The sequence below is a fragment of the Natator depressus genome, chromosome 1, assembly GCF_965152275.1.
Source record: "Natator depressus isolate rNatDep1 chromosome 1, rNatDep2.hap1, whole genome shotgun sequence".
Taxonomy (NCBI): Eukaryota; Metazoa; Chordata; order Testudines; family Cheloniidae; genus Natator; species Natator depressus.
The window spans coordinates 42,092,430-42,114,006 of record NC_134234.1 but is presented as its reverse complement, the minus strand read 5'-3'; the positions used below and the strand labels follow the sequence as shown (position 1 = coordinate 42,114,006).

The following is a 21,577-nucleotide window of genomic DNA, read 5'->3' as shown; positions in this document are numbered from 1 at the left end:
GTGCCAATGCCTGAGATGATGGAGCGTCCAGGATTTCCAGGTTTATGGATCTTGGGTAGCAGACAGAAAACCCCAGGTGTACCTTTATTTCTTCTGCTGAAGAGCAGTTTTGTAAGTTCTTAGAATAATGCCCATGTTGAATAAAAACTAATATCTTTATGTCTCAAACAGCAACTGTACAATAGGATTTTCTCTAGCATTGTAAGAAGACCTTGTAAAAACTATGCTAAATCAGGGCAAAGGGCTTTTTCTACAATGGTAACAGTAGCTTCTATACTGAAAAAATAAACCTAGAAAAAGGTTTTAAAACAGGGGTTCTCAAACTGGGGGTCGGGACCCCTCAGGGAGTCACAAGGTTTTTACACCGGGGGTTGTGAGTTGTCAGCCTCCACCCAAACCCCGCTTTGCCTCCAGCATTTACAATGGGGTTAAATTAAAAACACTTTTTATATATTTATAAGGGGGGGTCACACTCAGAGGCTTGCTATGTGAAAGGGGTCACCAGTACAAAAGTTTGAGAACCACTGTTTTAAAAAGTATAGATAAGAAAACCAGTAAGATAATTCACGGAATAGCTGTGACAGGCAATCAACTCAAATTAAACTGGTTCCTCTTCAGCAGCTATAACAAAATTAGGAAAACGAGCGGCAAGGCATTTATTATTAGAAAGCCAGGAAAAAAAGGTTTTGTGTGTGCTACCCTATCCCTGAATAGTTCAAAATATCCAAATATTAACAGTCTGCACATAATATAATTACTGAAAAAATTGACAATGAAACTAACTACAGTGTAGTCAAGATGTAGCAGAATGACCATCCAGGGAGCCCCTTTTCTGATACATTTATATCTTGCTTTTAAGTCAAATCCATGGAAAGGCTAAAGCAAGTTCAAACTGAGACATCTATTGTTGTGTCCCAAAGGTACCTTAGTTAAGACTTTAAAGATCCAGCTCTTTGTGCAGTATTTCTTGTTGCGATTACTATTTAAGCAACTTGCTTGGTGAACAAAAGTGTACTGTTTCATTGAGATAATAGGACTGTGGGTAGAGTTCGTTAATAAGCAATCAGCGAAAACAGGATTGGCAATGAATCTGGTGAAAGCTTGTGTTTGACTTACAATATCTATTGTAGAGCTAAGTATGTGAATGGTGTATTAACATTGCTGATGCCTCATCTTATTTTCTGTTGCAAGTATTCTATCTTCTGGCCTCAGACAGACAAGTTTATCTGATTCTCGTTCTTAAGAGACAACAGAATCTTGTCAGTTGAAGATATTGGCCATGTTAGAGTACTCAGCAGCACCAAGTACTCCTAAAGGTGAGAGATTTATTTGATATCTACTGGTTTGGAAACTAATCTTACCCTAGCCATAAAATGGTTACACACAAAATAAATTACACTCACCAGGGCTTGGTTCGAATGAATATACTTAATATTCCATGCTCTAGAAAACTAAAAGGCTAGTTTGAATTCCACAGTTCCGTAAGTCAGTTGCTACGGAAAGCTTGTCCGGGCATGGAGTCTCAGTACGAGATTCACTTTTGTCAGATTTTTCAACCTCCTGAGGTTTGCTTATCTTAAATGAGAATAATATTTAAGAAGAAGATGTACAAGGTATACTCAGGTCCTGTCATATTCAATTCTTAAACAGGAGGGAGGGATTTATTAAAGAAAACAGCTACAACTATAGTTAAAAAACTTGGCTTCCAACACAGCTTGAGTTCCAGCTTTCTCTTCCTTGTTCAAAAAAGACCACATATTTTCTGGAGCTCTATACACCATGTAGGATACATCTACACTTGAGCTAGATGTTATTTTCAGCTTGGGTAGATGTATGTGCACTAGCTTTGATCAAGCTAGCATGCCAAAAATATAACTGTAACAAGGGCGGCACAGGCGGTATGATGGGCTAGCCACCTGAGTGCGTATGTTGGGTCACAGGCAGAACTTGTACCTGGGGCAGCTAGCCCATCCCGTTACTTCTGCCACTGCAGCTACACTTCTATTTTTAGCATGCTAGCTCCATGAAAGGTAGCATGCATACATCTACCCAAGCTGGAAATTACACCTCCATCTTGAGTTTACATGTACCCAGAGACACATCTAATGGCTGGATAATACAATGCAAGTAAAAATATCATTATACCTGATAGATTTTACTTGGTTGATCTAATTAACTAATACAGCATACAGTTCACTTGTTCAGGAGCTGGATTTTTTAAAGGGCTGGATAATTGTATTTCCATTAACATTTGCAACTATGCAAACTAAAATAAAAACAAAGGTAATTAAATCTCATGCTTTAGGGTATAAGATAATTGCTTGCAAGAGTTATTGTCAAAAAGGATTTTCCTGTGAACAATACCACACAGCGGGCTTTTTGATGATCCCCTCTGAGGAAAAAAACAGTTACCTACCTTTTCATAACTGTTGTTCTTTGAGATGTGTTGCTCATGTCCATTCCAAGTAGGTGGTGTGCACCATGTGCACAGTTTATGGAAGGTTTTCCCCCTAGCAATATCCATCGGGTTGTTCCAGGTGCCCCCTGGAGTAGGGCCATCATGCCACTGCATATATAGCCCCGCTGACCTGCCACCTCTTCAGGTCCTTCTTGCTGGCTGGCTCCAACAGAGGGGTAGGTGGGTGAGTCTTGGAATGGACATGAGCAACACATTTCAAAGAACAACTGTTATAAAAAGATAGGTAGTCATTTTTTCTTCTTTGAGTGCTTACTCACGTTGATTCCAAATAGGTGACTCCCACGCGTTTCCTAGGAGGGGGTGGGAATTCATTTGTGGATTGTAGTACCACTCTGCCAAATGCAGCATCATCCCTGGCCTGCTGTGTGATAGCATAGTGTGAGGTGAAAGTGTGGACTAATGACCACGTTGTAGTCCTGCAGATCTCCTGTATTGGAACCTGCGCCAGGAATACTGCTGAGGATGCTTGCGCCCTTGTGGAGTACCCTGTCAGTGCAGGGACTGGCAACTTTGCCAAGTGATCGCATGTTTGAATGCAGGAGGTGATCCACAAATAAATTCTTTAAGAAGACACCAGGAGGCCCTTCATCCTATCTGCTACTGCAACAACAGTTGCAACAACAACATCTGGTTCAATTTCCAAAATGGCTTCATCCGTTCAATATAAAAAGCCAATGCTCACCGAACGTCCATTCATTACCATGGCCCTTTTGTGGTTAGGTATCACATTTGTTATTTCTGCCCTAACTGGCTATTTTGGTTATTTCCAAGTTCCAAGTTGTGGTATATCTGTTAAGTTTAAAAGGGTATGAACTTAGGAAAGCCCCTATGCCAACCTGCTTTAATGCATCCTCTACGTTAAAGGCTGCAGCCATACATGGACCTTATGCTTTAGCTCATCACCATCTATTTTAGGGTTGCCAACTTTCTAATCCCACAAAACCGAACACCCTAGCTCTGCCCCTTCCCCAAGGCCACACCCCCTGCCCCGCCCCTTCCCCGAGGTCCTGCCCGCCACTCACTACATTCCCCCTTCCTCGGTGGCTCGCTCTCCCCCACTCTCACTCACTTTCACTGGGCTGGGGCAGGGGGTTTGGGGTGTGGGAGGGGGTGAGGGCTCTGTCTGGGGGTGCAGGCTCTGGGATGGGGCCAGAAATGAGGGGTTCAGGGTGCAGGAGGGGCTCCAGGCTGGGGCACGGGGTTGGGGTGCAGGGGAGGATGAGGACTCTGTCTGGGGGTGTGGGCTCTAGCGTGGGGCCGGGGATGTGGGGTTTGGTGTGCAGGAAGAGGCTCTAGGCTGGGACAGAGGGGTTCAGGGTTTGTGGGGGCTCAGGGCTGGGGCAGGGGGTTGGGGCTTGGGGTTGGGGCGTGGGCTTACCTCTGGCGGCTCCTGGTCAGCAGCGCAGCGGGGGGTTAAGGCAAGCTTCCTGCTTTTACTGGCACCGCAGACTGTGCTGCACCCCAGTAGTGGCCAGCAGATTCGGCTCCTAGATGGAGGTGCTGCTCTTGCCCACAGGAACTGCCCCCACAGATCCCATTGGCCGCGGAGCCGGTGCTCGGGGTGGGCGCAGCACGTGAAGCCCCGTGGCCCCCCCACCTAAGAGCCTGACGTGCTGGCCGCTTCCGGGGGTGCAGCACGGAGCCAGGACAGGTAGGGACTAGCCTGCCTTAGCTCCACAGCACTGCCAACTGGACTTTTAACAGCCCGGTTGGCAGTGCTGACCAGAGCCACCAGGGTCCCTTTTTGACTGGGTGTTCCGGTCAAAAAACGGACACCTGATCATCCTAATGTATTTAGGTGAAAGGTCCCAAACATATGTATGCTAACTTTCCTTAGCTCACCATACAGGATGTGTCCCTTGTGTTACAGCCAAAATATACTCTAATATAGTCCTATAAACCTATTATAATAAAACAAATAATCAAACCCATAAAAAAATAAGAAACTTATAAGAAAAGATAAGTAGGCAAGCAAGGAGGCTAGCCTTAAATGTATCTCATGTACCTGTTATGTACATCAGTTCACTGCCAGGACACTTCTGTGGTTGAATTATTTACCTGGGGTCAGAACTGCCCCTTAAACTCTATTTTCAGACCCCCAAATACTTGAGGTTTAGCGCTGGCAGTTTATCTGTGCAAAGTTTATCTGTTCAAAGTTCATAGGCCTCAAACCTTATGCTAACTTGCTGAAGCTAATGTCTTACAGGCTACAGGCCTGTAGGTTTCTTGCATTACTGCTGAATATAATGCAAAGCAGTAAATACAATAAAGACAAGCTAGCCCACTAGGCTACAGTAGGAGAGTAGCAGTGAATATAACAAAAGCAAACTAGCCCACTGGGCTACACAGGAATCACGGGGGAGGGTACAAGTAAAGGTATTCACACCCACTTACTGGGAGATAGTATTTCTTCTCTGCCCCCTTTGAGATGGGGGGCAGAGAAGAAGGGGCCTGCCACAGTGTGTTAACTGGCCCCAACATTGCTTTTTTATGGGCAAGGCTACTCTGGAGGAAGCAGCTGCAGCTAGGATGTCAATCAGGATGTGCACCGACTCCTTAAGCTCCTCCATCTCCAGGCCCAAGTTTGCCATAACCCTTTTCAGGAGGTCTGGTGGGCTCTGAAGTCATCTTGAGTGAGCATGGTACTAGGACCTGCAACTGCCTCATCCAGGGATGAGGAGGAGGAGGGGCTCCCTCCTCTTTCTCTGCTTCCACCATGTCCATTGTGACCACCTCCTGGATGTCGGCACCAAAGCTGGTGCCAGAGTTGCGGTCTGATGCCGGATGGGAAGAGGCGGTAGGCTGCCTTTCTGAGACTACTGAGTATGAGCGGTGGGAAGGGGGTCCCAATACTGGGGGAAACCCCCAATGGTTCCAATACTGCCACTGCATCAGCCAGGGGTCTGGTGGCCAGGGAGGGCCAGTACCAAAGTCTGGAGGTGCATAGACTAGGTACCGGTAGGTCTTGAATGGAGCAAAGGATTCCCCTTTGGACCCTGAAGAGGATTCTTCATCTGGAGACCATGGCAATGCAGCACCTGCTTCAGCCACTGGGCAGTGCCGAGAGACTGAGGACCAGTGTCAGGACAGAGACCGGTGCATCAGTACCATGGGTGGAGTGCCATGGTGGTCGGTACCAGGAAGGAGCTTGCCGGACCTTGTTCCCTTCTGTCTCCAGTCACCTTGGCTGGGGTGTGTCCCTGAGGGGTCAGCGGGATCAGGAGGGACAGCAGTTCTTTCACAACCTGAAAGGCCTCCGGGATCAAAGGGGTGAGCAAATGCCTGGCCCCAAGGCTGCTCCTGGCAGTTGGTGGCGGGTCCCGTTCCGGACTTGGCACTCTGGGTGGAGTCTCTGGTGCCATCAGTGGCTTGGGGGAAGATGGGTGGCCCAATGTGTGTCTCACTATACTAGTCCGTCTCCGCCTTTCTCTCTTCGGCACCTGAGAATGACCTCTCTCGGTGCACTGTTTCTTATGTTTCTTCCTTGGCACTGGGGATGGAGAACGGTGCTGGGAAGAATGAGGTGCCAGGGGAGCGCTCCACATGGGGGCCGAAATACTTAGCCCTGATTCAGAGTGGTTCAGCTCCTAGACTGATCTGAGGGCTGCCTCCATGAGAATGGCCTTCAGCCGACTGTCCCTGTCCTTTCTGGTACGAGATTTGAAGTCCCAGCAGATCTGGCACTTCTCTTTGATGTGAGACTTCCCCAGACACTTTGGACAGCTAGTGTGTGTGTCACTTACTGGCATCAGCTTACCACAAGAGGTACATGGCTTAAAGCCCAGGGACTGGGGCATGCCCAGCCCCGGGGCAAAAAAATCCCTCGACGACAGGAACAACTATTAACACTACTATATACACTAACTCTAACTAAGAACTATATACATTAACTATGATAACTATACAGAATATGAACAGAGAAAGTTCAACCACTGGTGAATGACCCTTGCCACAGGAAGAGGGGTTGTTACAGCAACCTTCAAGGGCAGTAAGAAGGAATTGAGAGGGTATGGGGCTGGTGAGGTTCCTTGTACTGGCACGTACATGTGCTGTGCCAGAGAGCACTAGAGCCGGCTCTATGGATACCACTGAGGGAAAAATCTCCGGCAACTGTGCATGCGGTGCGCGCACACCTAGCATGGAATGGGCATGAGCAAGCATTCGAAGAAGAACTTGTAGTTTATCTTGCTCATTTTTGGGGAAGATGAGACTGCATATGAAGCAGCACACCCCAATCCTTTAGCAGTGAATTGCAGAAAGATCTCCAGAGTTTAATAAGGAGGGTCTGAAAAAAGGAATGCAAAAGGAGCAGCAGAAGCACCCTAAAAGTGAGGGGGCCATAGGAGCCCAGGGCCCTGCCCTCGCACCACCCCTTCTCCCCAAGTCCCCACCCTCGTGCCACACATTCTACCTGAGGTTCTGCCCTTGCACCACCCCTTCTCCCTGCCCCCCCACCCTCACACTGCCCCTTCTCTCAAGATCCCACCCCTGCACCACCTCTTCCCTCCAAGACCCCTCCCCCCACTCGCTCCTCTCCACCCCCTACTCTGTTGCTCACCCTTAGAGCCTGTAAAAAGTGTGGCGGGGAGCCAGGGCCTCCTGTCCCCCCCATTCTGGTGTCCCTGGAATGCAATAATAGGCAGATGGCTAGGCAGGGACATAGCTGGGCCACTGCTTAGCTGGACGTTTCAGGTACACAGGTCCTGCAATACAGAACTGGAGAGAACCCTTACAGTTAGTGCATTTCTACCCTCTCCTGACCAGAGGATGTGAGCCTGCTTTGCCTGTGCTGTTGTCCATGGCTCCTCTTGTTGAGGCCTAAAGATAGTGTGCCCCATCTTGAGGCATTTGCTGCTTTCCTTGTGGATAAACAGGAAGAGACATAGGTTCCTGCAGAGAGAATTCCTGAAAGGGGAGGGAGTTTTTGACAATTTTTTTGCTCCATGACTCCTAGGAGAGGAGCCACCCATTGGCCACACAGGGGAGCCAAGACATGGGAAAATAAGTGGAGAAGGGGTGACCTTTACTGTGAACTTGAGCCACACACATAAAATGTTAGCCACTTACATTCACTGTTATTCATGATGTGCAGTCACCAAAGTGCACATCTTCCAAGTGCATTGCATAACAGTTTAAAAAATTAAACATGATCTAAGACCTTCTGTAGCTGTAGTACACATGAAAAAAAGGTGCTGAAAAGAATTTATGTGGGGGAAGAAGCTTGACAGGAATCCAATCATAATAACTATGCTGAGTAAGAGGCACTTAAAATTCACCTGCTTATAGTAAAAGAAAGAAGAGTATAGAGATAGCTCCATGAAGATAAAATGCCCCTTCATTTAGTGACTGTGGCATAATAAAGATAGATGATAGAAATGTTAACATAATTCCCCTTACTGAATGGCAGGGGCAGAACAGTAGGAATTTACTGTTATTGTTTTCCTTGTAATAAGTCTATTCAAATCAACTGTGCATCGCAGACTGCATGGTAGGATCAAATTAACTTAGCTTTGATATTCACTGAGGCATTTTATTGTATTCTGACTCAAGTTTCATCTTGTGGACTTAACCTAAGTTACACTTTAAACTACTATTTAAAAATTACATGATAATAATATACATATTGTAGTGAAAAGTTATTACATTTCTTCTTGAGCAATGTAGTTGCTTAAACTAAAGCATAAAGTAGTTTCAAATACTTTGAGCTTTAATTTATTAATTTGCTAAATCAATTTCTAAATCTTAAATAGTGGGGAAATAGACGATTAAAAAATCAGAATTTGAGTGCAGATAGGAAAAGAAGCTGAACTAGTGAGAACAACATTTGAACACTAAAGAATTCTGGGGGTATAAACGAAACTAGAGCAATCACACTTTGAAAATGGCAGAAAAAACACACTGTGAGGCAAGAGCAAATAAAATCTCTGACAGAACTGTTTGAATTAACTGCAAATGTAAGGTCATCAACATAAACATCATTTTAAAATGATGATTTAAAAATTATAGAAGGATGAATGTTGTAAAAGATGACTATTATGTATGTATTTCCAACAGAATGAGAAATTCTAATTAATGAGGTAAGAAAAAGACAAGGTTATTACATAAGAAGAAACTGGCATACATATGAAATAGGTGAGGTAATAAGGCAAACAAAGGAGGAGAATATGATTAATAAAGACTAGAAAGAGAATGGAAAATTAAAGAGGACACTTACTGGAGAAAACCACATCACTTTAAGAATCCAAATTGTCAAAGCAAAATTCACAACTAGGATGATAAGCAGAAGGAGGACAAACAGGTAGAGGCAACGCTTTCTCCAGCCATAAATGCCAATGTTGTAGACATATTGGTTCTCCGGCCTCTCTAGGCTGGTGCCTTGTGTTGTTGTGGTGTACTGTTCACGTACCATCTGCTACAGAAGTGGGGGGGGGGGAGAATTTTGTTAACTATGTACATTAATTTCTTTTTAAAAATTTTAAAGAGGTACTGTATATTCTTTTCTGTCTTAAATACCAATTCTATCACAACATACATTCCAATATTTTATATATGCAGTAACTATTACAACTAGCTTGTTGCAGTACTAAACTGTGTATCACTGGAATGCCAAAGTTTGTTAGGTTTCCTGTATATGAAGAAGGAAAAGAGGTTTTAAAACTGCAAAGGAAAAACATGCTTGCTCAACCCTTTATCACAATAAATATTTAAAGATGTTCTACGAATAGAAACATACAATAGTAACCAGGGTTAAACATCTTCAGTCACACTACATTATAGTTTTCAAAGAAGCACTTACTAAAACTTAAAGGCAATTAGTTACTTACCAAAATACTTTCCCTTAAAATATGAAGACTGTCACTACTGTACACCTTGAAAGTATGGAAGTTTACATTTGAGCCAAGAGAATAAAAACTCAACAGCTGAAGCTGCTTATCAAAAACCAACAATGGGTAACATCTGTCTGATATAAAGGGGGGTGGGGGGAACCCCAAACCCTAATGTCCAGAAGTAAACAGATTTTGTAAATTCAGGTATTTCCCATAAATCAGTTAAGCCCTCTGGGCTCTTACATAGAAAACATGTCCATTTTCTCACAGTATTATATTCCCAAATGAGAGTTGCTTCAGATAGGATTCACATGAGGTTTCTTATCAATTTTGAATTTACTCCTGGGAATTAGATCACTATGGTCAGCACAAAGAATTTTAAAAATGTGATTAAATTACATCCTTGCCCAGCTGCTGAATTACTCTAACTTATTAGGGAAGCTCTTTCCAAGTCTCCTGCAGAGCGATGCTCTGTCTGTAACAAGTAAGTGGTTCACAGTTCTGATCCGCAGCTTTAGGAATATCTGTCTTTTGTGATCTGTAGCTTTCTACCAAACCACGAGTCAAAGAAAATAGTCTAGGTTTACAATTAAACAGAATTTTATGTATTATTGTATGCCTACCTTCCTTGCATAATTATAATATTCATCACATTTCTATATCTCTTCTTTCATAGTTAAAAAAACCTATAATTCATAAAACATTGCAAAGGCTACGTTTTATTCCATACTCAAATAAAAACTGGTGTAACAACTTGTGTGTTTGACCACTTCCAACATTTTCTTGCTCCGGCAGTGATGCAATAATATTGTCATTGATTTGTTATCAGTTGAGCTAACCTCACAATGTTGGCAGACAAATCTTTTTACTTCCTGAAAATGCTCATGCTGGTATAAAGAAGCTGATAAAGTACAGGTAGGAGCTGAAGAGAAACAGTCAAATGAAAAAAAGAGTCCCATTCAATTACACCGCATGAAGGCAGGCAACTAAATACAGTACACCCTTGCTATAACACCCTTCATAATAACGAACCTTCGGCTATGATGAACCCAGTCCCTGGATCCTGCCTTGAGCCCCGCCGCTGTGGCGTGAGCAGACAGCTCTTCTGGCCCCGCAGCTGCTTTGGGGGCCGACAGCTTCTCCAGCCCCACAGCTGCTTCAGGGGCTGACAGCTCCTCCAGCTTCATGGCTGCGATGGGGGCTGACACCTCCTCCTGACAGCTCCTACAGCCCCGCTGCTGCGGTGGGTACTTTACTGATAAATTTTATAAGTTCTTGTATAAAAATGCTAGACGTCTAAATACTAAGATGGGTGAATTTGAGTGCCTGGTATGAAATGAGGATATTGATATAATAGGCATCACAGAAATGTGGTGGAACGATGATAATCAATGGTACATGGTAATACCAAGGTACAAAATATATAGGAATGACAAGAGCAGGTCATGCTGGTGGAGGAGTGACACTATATGTCAAAGAAAGCACAGAGTCAAATATAGGAAAAATCTTTAATGAATCAAATTGTGCAGCAGTTTGAAATTCCATGCTTGAATAATAAGAATACAGCAGTAGGAATACACTACCAACCACCTGACCAGGATGAAGATGGTGATCGTGATTATGAAATTCTCAGGGAGATTAGAGAAGCTGTAAAAATAGAAAATTCAATCATAACGGAGATTTCAACTATCCCCATATTGACTGAGTACATGTCATGTCAGGACAGGATGCAGAAATGAAATTTCTAGACACTATTAATGACTGCTTCTTGGAGCAGCTAGTTCTGCAACCCACAAGGAGAGAGGCAAATCTTGATTTAGTCCTAATTGGAACACAGGATCTGGTCTCAGGGGGGAATAAAACTGAACAATTTAAAATGAATATCTTTACTGAACATAATCCTCATCAAAACTGTGTTTACAGAGTGCAGGATGTCTGACTTGTAGGAGTCACTATGTAATGCCAGTATGCAGAAGTAGATTAGGACTCTGACTTCCCAGTCTGATGGAACTCAGGCACATGACATGCTTGGACTTCGGAGAGGATATCAGCAATTTGTCAAAACACTACTTATCTACCCACTAAGTAAAGATAACAAGCTGAAATAAATAGTGCAGCTATAGTAATTTTCTGCTAGAGGGAGAATGATTCAGGGGAAGTAATGATTCCAGTAAAAAGGGAGGAGAGAAACCTCAGGACCCCATTTGGAGATGCGTTCAGGTTAAAATCAAGTAGGGAGGGAAAATCCAAACTTGTATGACTAGAAGGATTTTTTCCCTTTTTTCAACCCCAGCAAACAATATCAAATATATACTATTGTCCCTAAAGTATATGTCACAATAACGTACTTGGAATTTGCATATTTTATGCATATTATAATTTGCACCGTAAACTAGTCTCATTAACTAAAAAGCGAGGGCTCCTTGAACTGCAATCTGTGGGAACAAGCACTGAGAAAGTAATACATCATACTGAAGTGTTTGCATACCCATTAGTACAAATATGCATAATAACTATGAATTCATCACAGCTAACAGCATTGTACATCATAACTGTTACTGCAATAGCTGGAAAGGTAGTCACTCTCAGCACAAACTTAACTGCTGCATCAGAATCAACTGTACTTAATGGTTGTATATTTGTGAATAAGTACTGCTAAAAATACTATTTAAAACTTACACCAAGGCTTTGCTTTTTATCTTTCATGCATAATTATTTTTTCCCATTTAAAATATCCTTTCTGATAGAAAAAAAATCTTTGTCATCTAATCAGAAACCTGCCTCAGAGTCAAAAGAGAGAGCAAAATACTTTTTACGTGAATTTATTAATGTTACTTTAGGTTCCTGCATGGTCTTAAAGCCTAACCAAGATTTTCAAAATTGGCTATATTTTGGGTACCTTTCAAGTCTTACATCCCCAACTTGAGATGCCTTAAAGGTGCTTGATTTATAGAAAGCATTAAGCAGCCTTCTCCCTTAAATTCAAGCCCCTTTAAAGGCATCTCAAACCTGCCACCCCAAAAGTAGGGCACACAAAATCACCAGTCACTTTGGTAAATCTTGGCCTAGGTTTTCAAGTAATACACAGAGAGAAGGCAGAAGGAGAAAACTAGAGATTGTCTTCTCTGTTCACTTATTGCTATAATGGTATGACAGATGAAAGACCAATGAATAATGATATATCCATCTTACATCATTAGCCTGTTCACAGGTCAGCAAGACGCAATCCTTGATCCATCAAGTAAGAGTTGTCTCAGAAGCACTTTTCTCTTTAAAGGGACTCATTACATTAAAATACCATTTCTTGACTGGAGCCTTAAAGCCAACAAATCATGCTTCATGTTAATAAAATGTTGGCAATACAAGATAAGGAGAATGTTTAACCCTAGAGAAAGTGCAGTCTTCTTTTCTGAAAACACTCAAGGTTAAGGCAAACCATAGATATGTTGATATGAAATCTAGTGTTCACATTAGGGATAAACTCAAGCATCCCCATCTTCTAGTGGAAGTCACTACAAAACACTACCTTGAGGGATAGCAGCTTAAAGGAAATTGCTTCTAGAGTTTCAAAAAAGATGAACTGTTATTACTGTCCAAACCAAAGTCAAATCCAACTGAGGGTTAACAGAATCATAGAAGGGTGTCTAATAAATACACTGGTATAGGGTGTGAGTCATTTTCCCTTATACTGCAAGAAAACTACTAATAGCTAAAATCACTAGGAAATGAATGTGAAGGACACTGAGTCTGTTTGTTGCATCTAACCAATACATACCGGAGGAAACAAGAGAAGACATTAATATTGCACTCAGTATGCCATCTCTTAAATGCCTTCCAAACATGTGAATTTGTACAGTGCCTGAGGTGAAATATTTCCTTCTGGTGACTAGATAGTTGGTCAAAAAAAAAAAAAAAGACTAGGTGTACTGGGTGTACTTTGATAGAGCTTATGGATAAACCCAATTCTTTTGAGTTCCAGTATGTAGTCCAGTATGACTGGTAGAAGTGACATGACTGCAGTTAACTGTTTTTGTTGGCACCATAGTGAAAATCGCTTCCATTTGCAGAGATTTGCGACTCACTTCCTGGAAGTTTTGGAAGACGGAGCACTTCCATTAGCAGAGATTTTGCTCAGGGAACCATCTCCTGATGTTGATTTTGGTCCCTGAGGAATAGACTGAAGGGACTTTTCCATTAAAATCATCTTGAGGTGGAGATCTCTGTCACAGATCTCCACCTCAAGACGATTTTAATGGAAAAGTCCCTTCAGTGCCCTGCCTTTCAGGTTACTACACTGGGCACATTTTTGAGGGATATGTGTCTCCCACAAACAACAGACACATGACGAGTGGCCATTGGAGACTGGCATCATCTCATGGCAAGAGTCACAGCATTTAAACCTGGGCGAGCCAGGCATCGTGGCTGTTAAAAGTTTCCCAAAGGGGAAGTGGGGGAGATAACAATTAAAAATTTTGTGGGGTGGAAGAAATGATATCTAACTAACTAAGTAAACGAGACATACTAAGCTACAACTCATTAAATTATTTCTATAGAAAAAAAGAAGAGGCAGCACCGCCACTGAGCTCCATCTGCAGCTGAGGACGGTTGGGAAGGAATTGAATGGGTCTGGTTGTGCATGCGCTACATGAAGTGCTAACAGCACCATGAGACAATTACTGCGCTAAGCACTGCTACCAAAAATCTCCGATCTGCTGTGCAGGAATGCACCAACACCTGAAGTGGAGCATCCACAAGGACACTACTCGAAGAAGAAGCATGTTGATAAATTGGTGAGGATTCAGAAAAGAGCCAAGAGCATGATTAAGAGATAGGTAAACATGCCTTATAGTGATAGAGTCAAAGAGCTCAAATTACTTAGCTTACCAAAGAGAGGGTTATGGGAATGACTCTATTAGAGTCTATAAGCACCTACATTGGGAACAGAAATATGATAATAGAGGACTTGCAATCTAGCAGACAAAGATATAAAAAGATCCAATGGCTGGAAGTTAAAGCTAGACAAATTTAGACTAGAAATCAAAAGCAAATGTTTAAGAGGGAAGGCAATTAACCACTGGAACTACGTATCAAGGATTGTGGATGAATCTCCATTACAGATAATTTTTAAATCAAGACTAGATATTTTCCTAAAAGATATGCTATAATTAATGCTCGGTGATTGTATTCAAAGCAAGAATAAATACAGGGAAGTCCTACAGCCTGTGTTATGAAGGCGGTCAGATTAAACAATCACAATGGTCTTTCTGGCCTCAAAACCTGTGAATCTATACATTGCATGGATTTTAAGGCCTGAAGGGAAAATTAGACCATCTAGTCTGACTTCTTGTGTAACACAAGCAGTCGACTTTCACGCAGTTACTCCTGCATGGAGTCCAGTAACTTGTGTCTAATTTAAGTGTATCTTCCAGAAAGGCATCCAGTCTTGATTTGATTCAGTTTCTCTTTTCTTTGACAAATAGCTGCAATCACCATTCTGGATTTCAACATGGTTTTGTTTTAAGAACATATGGGGTGTGAAATATCCTTCTTTCAAAATTGTTACACTAAAACTGAATAACTGGTTACATTCAAATACCATTTACTTCACTTTTTTCATCATAATAAACAAAAAACATTTGTGGATTTCATATACATTACCTATATACCTATGAAGAATGACTACAACCCAAGAAACAGAAAATAATTCCATTCAAACACACAAGACCTTTGTTGCAATTTGTAAGATTTCTGAAAAGCTCTGTCAGCCAACAAAGTCATCCTTATTGAAGAGTACATATAATATATTTTCACATAATTACACTAACATTTCCTTTTGCAACACATTGCAATAAGAGATGATCATAAAAAGCAGACTTTTAATTAATTTTAAATAACACTAATTCAGCCAGTGCTTCTGAAGAGATAAACCAAAAGAAATTTTGTAAAGAAGATCTCATCTCTGTTGTTGTAATCAGTAAAAAATATTTCTCTAAAGAAAAAAAATATATGCTTTTATTGAAATCCAGATTCTTTCTGTTCAGATCTGCTTAATAGCATTCTAAAATTGAACAGCAGCATAAAGAGTTAAATCAGGACCATCAAATCTTTTTCAACTATGTTTCAGACATTGCACATCTGTAAGTTTTCTCCGCTAATGGTGGTATTTCCCCTTTGCATATCCACCTTGTGCTATGAACAAAACTGATTAATTTTATGATGGTAGGCTGTGATTATGGAGTGCAACCAGTATTATAGCATTTTGTTCCAATTTTCATACCTGTCACTCAGATCTCCTCCCTTCTGCTATTCACTAACATCAAAAAATTACATTAAGACCTAATTAATCTTCTTGAATTATGAGTTCTCATCAGCATTACCATGTATCAAACCAGTTTCTCTTGATAAGCATATGATATATCATGAAAAAATAAATACATTTTTGGGCCTGTATATGTCATTATACTTCATAACAATAGAACATTTCAGAGTAGAGAACTTTCTTGGCTTTAGAATGACATATTACACATGAAAGTTTAAGTAAATATATCTAATTATCTATACATTTTAATGCTGGTCAGTATAGGATTGTAAATTACTTGAAAAAAATTATTGCTATGTGTTTTCTTATTTCGATCTTCCTAGGCTAAGAGGCTGGAAGGCTTTTCTCTACATGGAGGTGAAAGATTTCCCTTTGGGTTATTGTAATCTGCAGGTAGATTAGTTGTACAGTGTGATCCAAGCACTAGCTAACAGTTCAAGAAGAGAAAATGACTGAGTTGGGCTCAAGGGGGCTTACAGGAAGTTTGTCCTAGAATCTCTCAGAAGTAGTATTGTGTGCTAAGGTATGGGCTAGTTGTATTATTCAGAAACAGCTGAATGATTCCCTTAAAAAACAAGAAAAATGCATTATATATAACAAGTACAAGAGGGAATTTAATATCATCCTTTAAGATTATATTAATATGGCAAACCTTAAATAGGTAATGCTAGTACTCACTGATTTTTTAAAATAATTTGCAAATTCAATTAAATACTGAAAATTTAAAATAGAATAGCAAGCTATATAACTCTGGGTATCCTCTGGAAATTTAAAGTAGGACAATATTTTTGGTCAGCCGCCACTTCTGTATAAAAATGTATTAATTTATTTTCAGTCTGTGACAGATACATTTCACATCTACAACATGTAACTTTATATTCTTACACCATGCAATTTAACACAGACATTCATTTTAAAATCATGAACTCTTATTTATTATATTCAAACCCATGTGAACTAAATTAGGGAAGTAACATTGTCTTAGTTTCAAATCAGAAGGTAAAACAATTGATAAATTAAAATCAGATTTCTAGATACCAAGAAGCAGGCCAATGTTTAGCAATGTGCTTCTGTATCTTTAACTACCCACTGGGAAAGAAGTCAATCAACACTGCTGGTTAATAATAGTAGGACCAGCTGTTACACAGCTTGAAATTGACCACAGTAAACTAATTTCAGCACTTACTTCCATCTTTCATAGGGGAGTATATTTTGATTATTAGTATTAGGATTCAACATAACAGGATTTTCTTTATTTTTACTAGTTAATATTCTAAGGAGTAAAGACAAACAAAGGAGAAGAATAATCCAGTTTGATCCAAGGTTCAAAGCACTACTGGGCAGTGCAGAAAAACAACTCATAAATACGTTGTTACAATGTACTGTAGATTGTCTATATAAAAAGGATTCACCTTTGCTTTATCCATTCATTTCCCTTCTCCTAATGACAGTTGCCACAAATTTCTAATATCAACTTTTATATCATAATGCTACTGATCTCTGGGGTCTATTATAATTGTTGTTTCCAATGTACTTGATAAAAAATAAATTTAGTACCTAAACCTCACACATCACTACAATTTTCTACAAACAAAAGGTCATGTCCCTTTTTAGTATGCTTGATATTTCTAGTTTAATAGTATTTATTCAAATGTACTTCTAATAATTTCTACTAGAAATAAAAAAATCATTATTACTGTAGCCTAATCTATAAATTATGTATTAATTATATTAACTGCTTAATAATTCCCAGTTATCACTTTGAGGGTTGTTAGGTTCTTGTCCCAAGATCAGGCCCAGTATTATTAAAATTACTATATAGTTGGGAACCCTGATGTGCATGGTTGCAAAACACACACTACAGGAACTCTTCTATATTTACACTAATTTATCAATATTTAACAAAGCCACAAACACTCCAATTCAGTAAGGTAAAGATAATACAGAAAGTACATCTGAACATCCATACTAACACCTTGCATAATGACAGGTTTCAGAGTAACAGCCGTGTTAGTCTGTATTCGCAAAAAGAAAAGGAGTACTTGTGGCACCTTAGAGACTAACCAATTTATCTGAGCATAAGCTTTCGCGAGCTACAGCTCACTTCATCGGATGCGTACTGTGGAAAGTGTAGAAGATCTTATTATATACACACAAAGCATGAAAAAATACCTCCTCCCACCCCACTCTCCTGCTGGTAATAGCTTATCTAAAGTGATCACTCTCATCACTTTAGATAAGCTATTACCAGCAGGAGAGTGGGGTGGGAGGAGGTATTGTTTCATGGTGTCTGTGTATATAATAAGATCTTCTACACTTTCCACAGTACGCATCCGATGAAGTGAGCTGTAGCTCGCGAAAGCTTATGCTCAAATAAATTGGTTAGTCTCTAAGGTGCCATACATACTAACACCATCCCTTGCAGAACAACCTGAAATTTTAGCAATTCTCTTCCTCATCACCATCATCTACCTCCTCATCACCAGTGGCCATCATTCTGGCAACTCTCAAGGGCTATATCTCTCTCTCCCGAAGCCCACAGGCTGGAATACAACTTTTATAATATGTTACACTGATGCCACTATGTCTAATGCATATTCAGTAGTGGTTTCTTGCCTCTTACTTATTTGTATTTCCTCACCCTACTATTGTTGAGCAAGCTCTCACAAGACTTGAAGCAGGGTTGTGCCTCTTTTGTTCATGTGATGTCTGAATAGGTAATATGTGAACCTCAGACATAGCTGAAATCTGGCAAGCAGCATCATACACACCAGTATGTGGCCTAAGAGTCCTAGACATGTATGCATCATAGTAATTGGATTTGACTTCAGGCAATTAGCCATCAACTGGAGAGAATGGAATCTGTCCTCTGGGAGGTATGCTCTTGTCAATCAGGTGTCAATCATAGCTCCAATAAACTCTATCATCTGTGATGGTATGAGGGATGATTTCTTGTAGTTCTCAGGAAGTCCTAGTTAGGAGAATAGGAAAAGGACATATTGAAAGGCTGTCTCCTTAAATGTGCTGCCACTACTAGAAAGAATTTCTGAATAAACTCACAATGCTAGGGAATCATAGAATATCAGGGTTGGAAGGGACCCCAGAAGGTCATCTAGTCCAACCCCCTGCTCGAAGCAGGACCAATTCCCAGTTAAATCATCCCAGCCAGGGCTTTGTCAAGCCTGACCTTAAAAACCTCTAAGGAAGGAGATTCTACCACCTCCCTAGGTAACGCATTCCAGTGTTTCACCACCCTCTTAGTGAAAAAGTTTTTCCTAATATCCAATCTAAACCTCCCCCATTGCAACTTGAGACCATTACTCCTCGTTCTGTCATCTGCTACCATTGAGAACAGTCTAGAGCCATCCTCTTTGGAACCCCCTTTCAGGTAGTTGAAAGCAGCTATCAAATCCCCCCTCATTCTTCTCTTCTGCAGACTAAACAATCCCAGCTCCCTCAGCCTCTCCTCATAAGTCATGTGCTCTAGACCCCTAATCATTTTTGTTGCCCTTCGCTGGACTCTCTCCAATTTATCCACATCCTTCTTGTAGTGTGGGGCCCAAAACTGGACACAGTACTCCAGATGAGGCCTCACCAGTGTCGAATAGAGGGGAACGATCACATCCCTCGATCTGCTGGCTATGCCCCTACTTATACATCCCAAAATGCCATTGGCCTTCTTGGCAACAAGGGCACACTGTTGACTCATATCCAGCTTCTCGTCCACTGTCACCCCTAGGTCCTTTTCCGCAGAACTGCTGCCTAGCCATTCGGTCCCTAGTCTGTAGCGGTGCATTGGATTCTTCCATCCTAAGTGCAGGACCCTGCACTTATCCTTATTGAACCTCATCAGATTTCTTTTGGCCCAATCCTCCAATTTGTCTAGGTCCTTCTGTATCCTATCCCTCCCCTCCAGCGTATCTACCACTCCTCCCAGTTTAGTATCATCTGCAAATTTGCTGAGAGTGCAATCCACACCATCCTCCAGATCATTTATGAAGATATTGAACAAAACCGGCCCCAGGACCGACCCCTGGGGCACTCCACTTGACACCGGCTGCCAACTAGACATGGAGCCATTTATCACTACCCGTTGAGCCCGACAATCTAGCCAGCTTTCTACCCACCTTATAGTGCATTCATCCAGCCCATACTTCTTTAACTTGCTGACAAGAATACTGTGGGAGACCGTGTCAAAAGCTTTGCTAAAGTCAAGAAACAATACATCCACTGCTTTCCCTTCATCCAAAAGTCAAGGGAAAGTCAAAAGTGCAGTATGCTGCATTGAGAATGGTTGGGTTCACTGTAATTTCTGAGGGCTGGATGGCTTGCCATGGAAGTATGGAAGTACACATCCTCAAATCGAGAGCTTGGAGAGAGAGAATGATGGAGGCAAGCATTACCATTCTGAACCTGAGATGGAATACATATTTGTTGAGTCTTCTCAGGTCTAGGACAAGACAAAGACCTGCTCTCTTCCTCAGAATGAGGATATGCTTGAAGAAGAAGCCTTTCCTCCTGAAAACTGGTGGAACCTTATCTATGGCTGCTAGGTAAAGCAATGAGGACACTTCTATTTGTAACAGGCTCTCCTGAGAAGCGTCTCTGAAGAGAGACAAATAAGGTGGGTAACTGGATGTGGGTAACCACAAGCGATGATCTCTAGAACACATCTGTCTGATGTCACGACAGACCACACCCAGTGAAGTGAGGTGGCTTCTGAACAGGATCTGATGTAGCTCCACATATTCCAGTCAAATGTGCTGATGTGTTGTAGGAGGGGGTTACATTGCTATGGTGGAAGAAGATTGGTACCCTTTGATATACCTCACTCTTTTCTTGGTGTAGTACTCAGGTTGCCTGGGATGGTAGGATGGCGTCTGTTGTCTTAACTGGGGTTGAGGATGATACAGTTTGCAATATGAGGCTGAGCTGTAAATCCACAGAGAGCACAGGGGGGCTTTTGAGTCATTTAACAAGCAGAGAACACTGTCTGAACACTTGCTAAATAGTTCTGCACCTTCAAAAGGCAAGTGCTCAAATGTGGTTTGTACTTCTCTCAGGATACCCAATACCTGGACTCATGATGCTCTCTAAGGCTGTCTTGGCCACCAGCTGGCCTTCTTTATTTTGTCTTTGAGCAACTTCATGTTGTCATACAGGGGCTTTAAGAGGAAGGGTGTCATCCTGTCCCAAATTAGTAAGTCATACTTGGCCAGTAAGGCCTGGCAATTAGCCACACGCACTTGCAGGAAGGAAGAGTACAATTGTCAGGAAACTGGGTCATAGGCAGTCAGACCTAGTAGTCAGAGCAGGAGTCAGGATCAGGAATCAGAACCAAAGGTCAGAACTGGAGTCAGCAACCTACTGCTGCTGCTAGGCTTAAGAACTAGCCCACTAGCTTTCTCATCCAATCAGGCATGGCAGTCTGTCACGCAGCCTAGTGTTCTTGTTAGGTAGTCAGGAGACTAAGCAGGCACATCTACAGGGCCTTATTCCTGACAACAATGTTCTGCAAAATAGGTCAAGCCTTTGGGATTCTTGTCCTTAGGGGAACTCTGACTCAACCTGCATTTTTCTTGTATTGCTAACATGACTCAATATCTTGGAGCTGGGGTGAATACAGAAGTACTGAATCCCCATTGGAAGCACTCAGTACTGCTTTCCTACCTGTTTTGCAGTGGATGTTATTGCGGCCGGCATCTGTGCAATCCAGACCAGTAAGGGGTTGTGTCACAATCTGCCCTGTAACTATGGGTGCTGTAAATGCGTTGCTGCTGTGGCTCACATCCCAGAAACTAACAGCCAATAGACAAGCATGCAGTCCCTTGAGTGTCTGTGTGCTTTGCAGCTACAGTTCAGCACTCTGATCCCAACTGCCTGCCTACAACTCCAAAAGCCCCACTCTAGCTTCGATCACCCAATTACCTTATGTAGGGCCCAATCCTCTCC

At 41.7% G+C, this 21,577-nt stretch overlaps 1 protein-coding gene across 4 annotated transcripts in view; it reads right to left on the bottom strand.

Annotated features, from left to right (window-relative positions):
• The window catches only part of SGCG (sarcoglycan gamma), a 138,610-nt gene that overhangs the window by 86,772 nt on the left and 30,261 nt on the right, over positions 1-21,577 (bottom strand). For 2 of the 4 annotated variants that reach the window (XM_074958453.1, XM_074958431.1), the window contains exons 2-3: positions 18,397-18,596; positions 8,694-8,888 (exon numbers count right to left, since the gene is read on the bottom strand). In XM_074958453.1, the coding sequence (XP_074814554.1) occupies positions 8,694-8,888; positions 18,397-18,468 (267 nt within the window). In that variant the 5' untranslated portion in view covers positions 18,469-18,596. Of the gene's footprint in view, positions 1-8,693; positions 8,892-18,396; positions 18,597-21,577 lie in introns of all 4 variants that reach the window. The other 2 variants (XM_074958434.1, XM_074958444.1) reach the window with 1 other exon arrangement.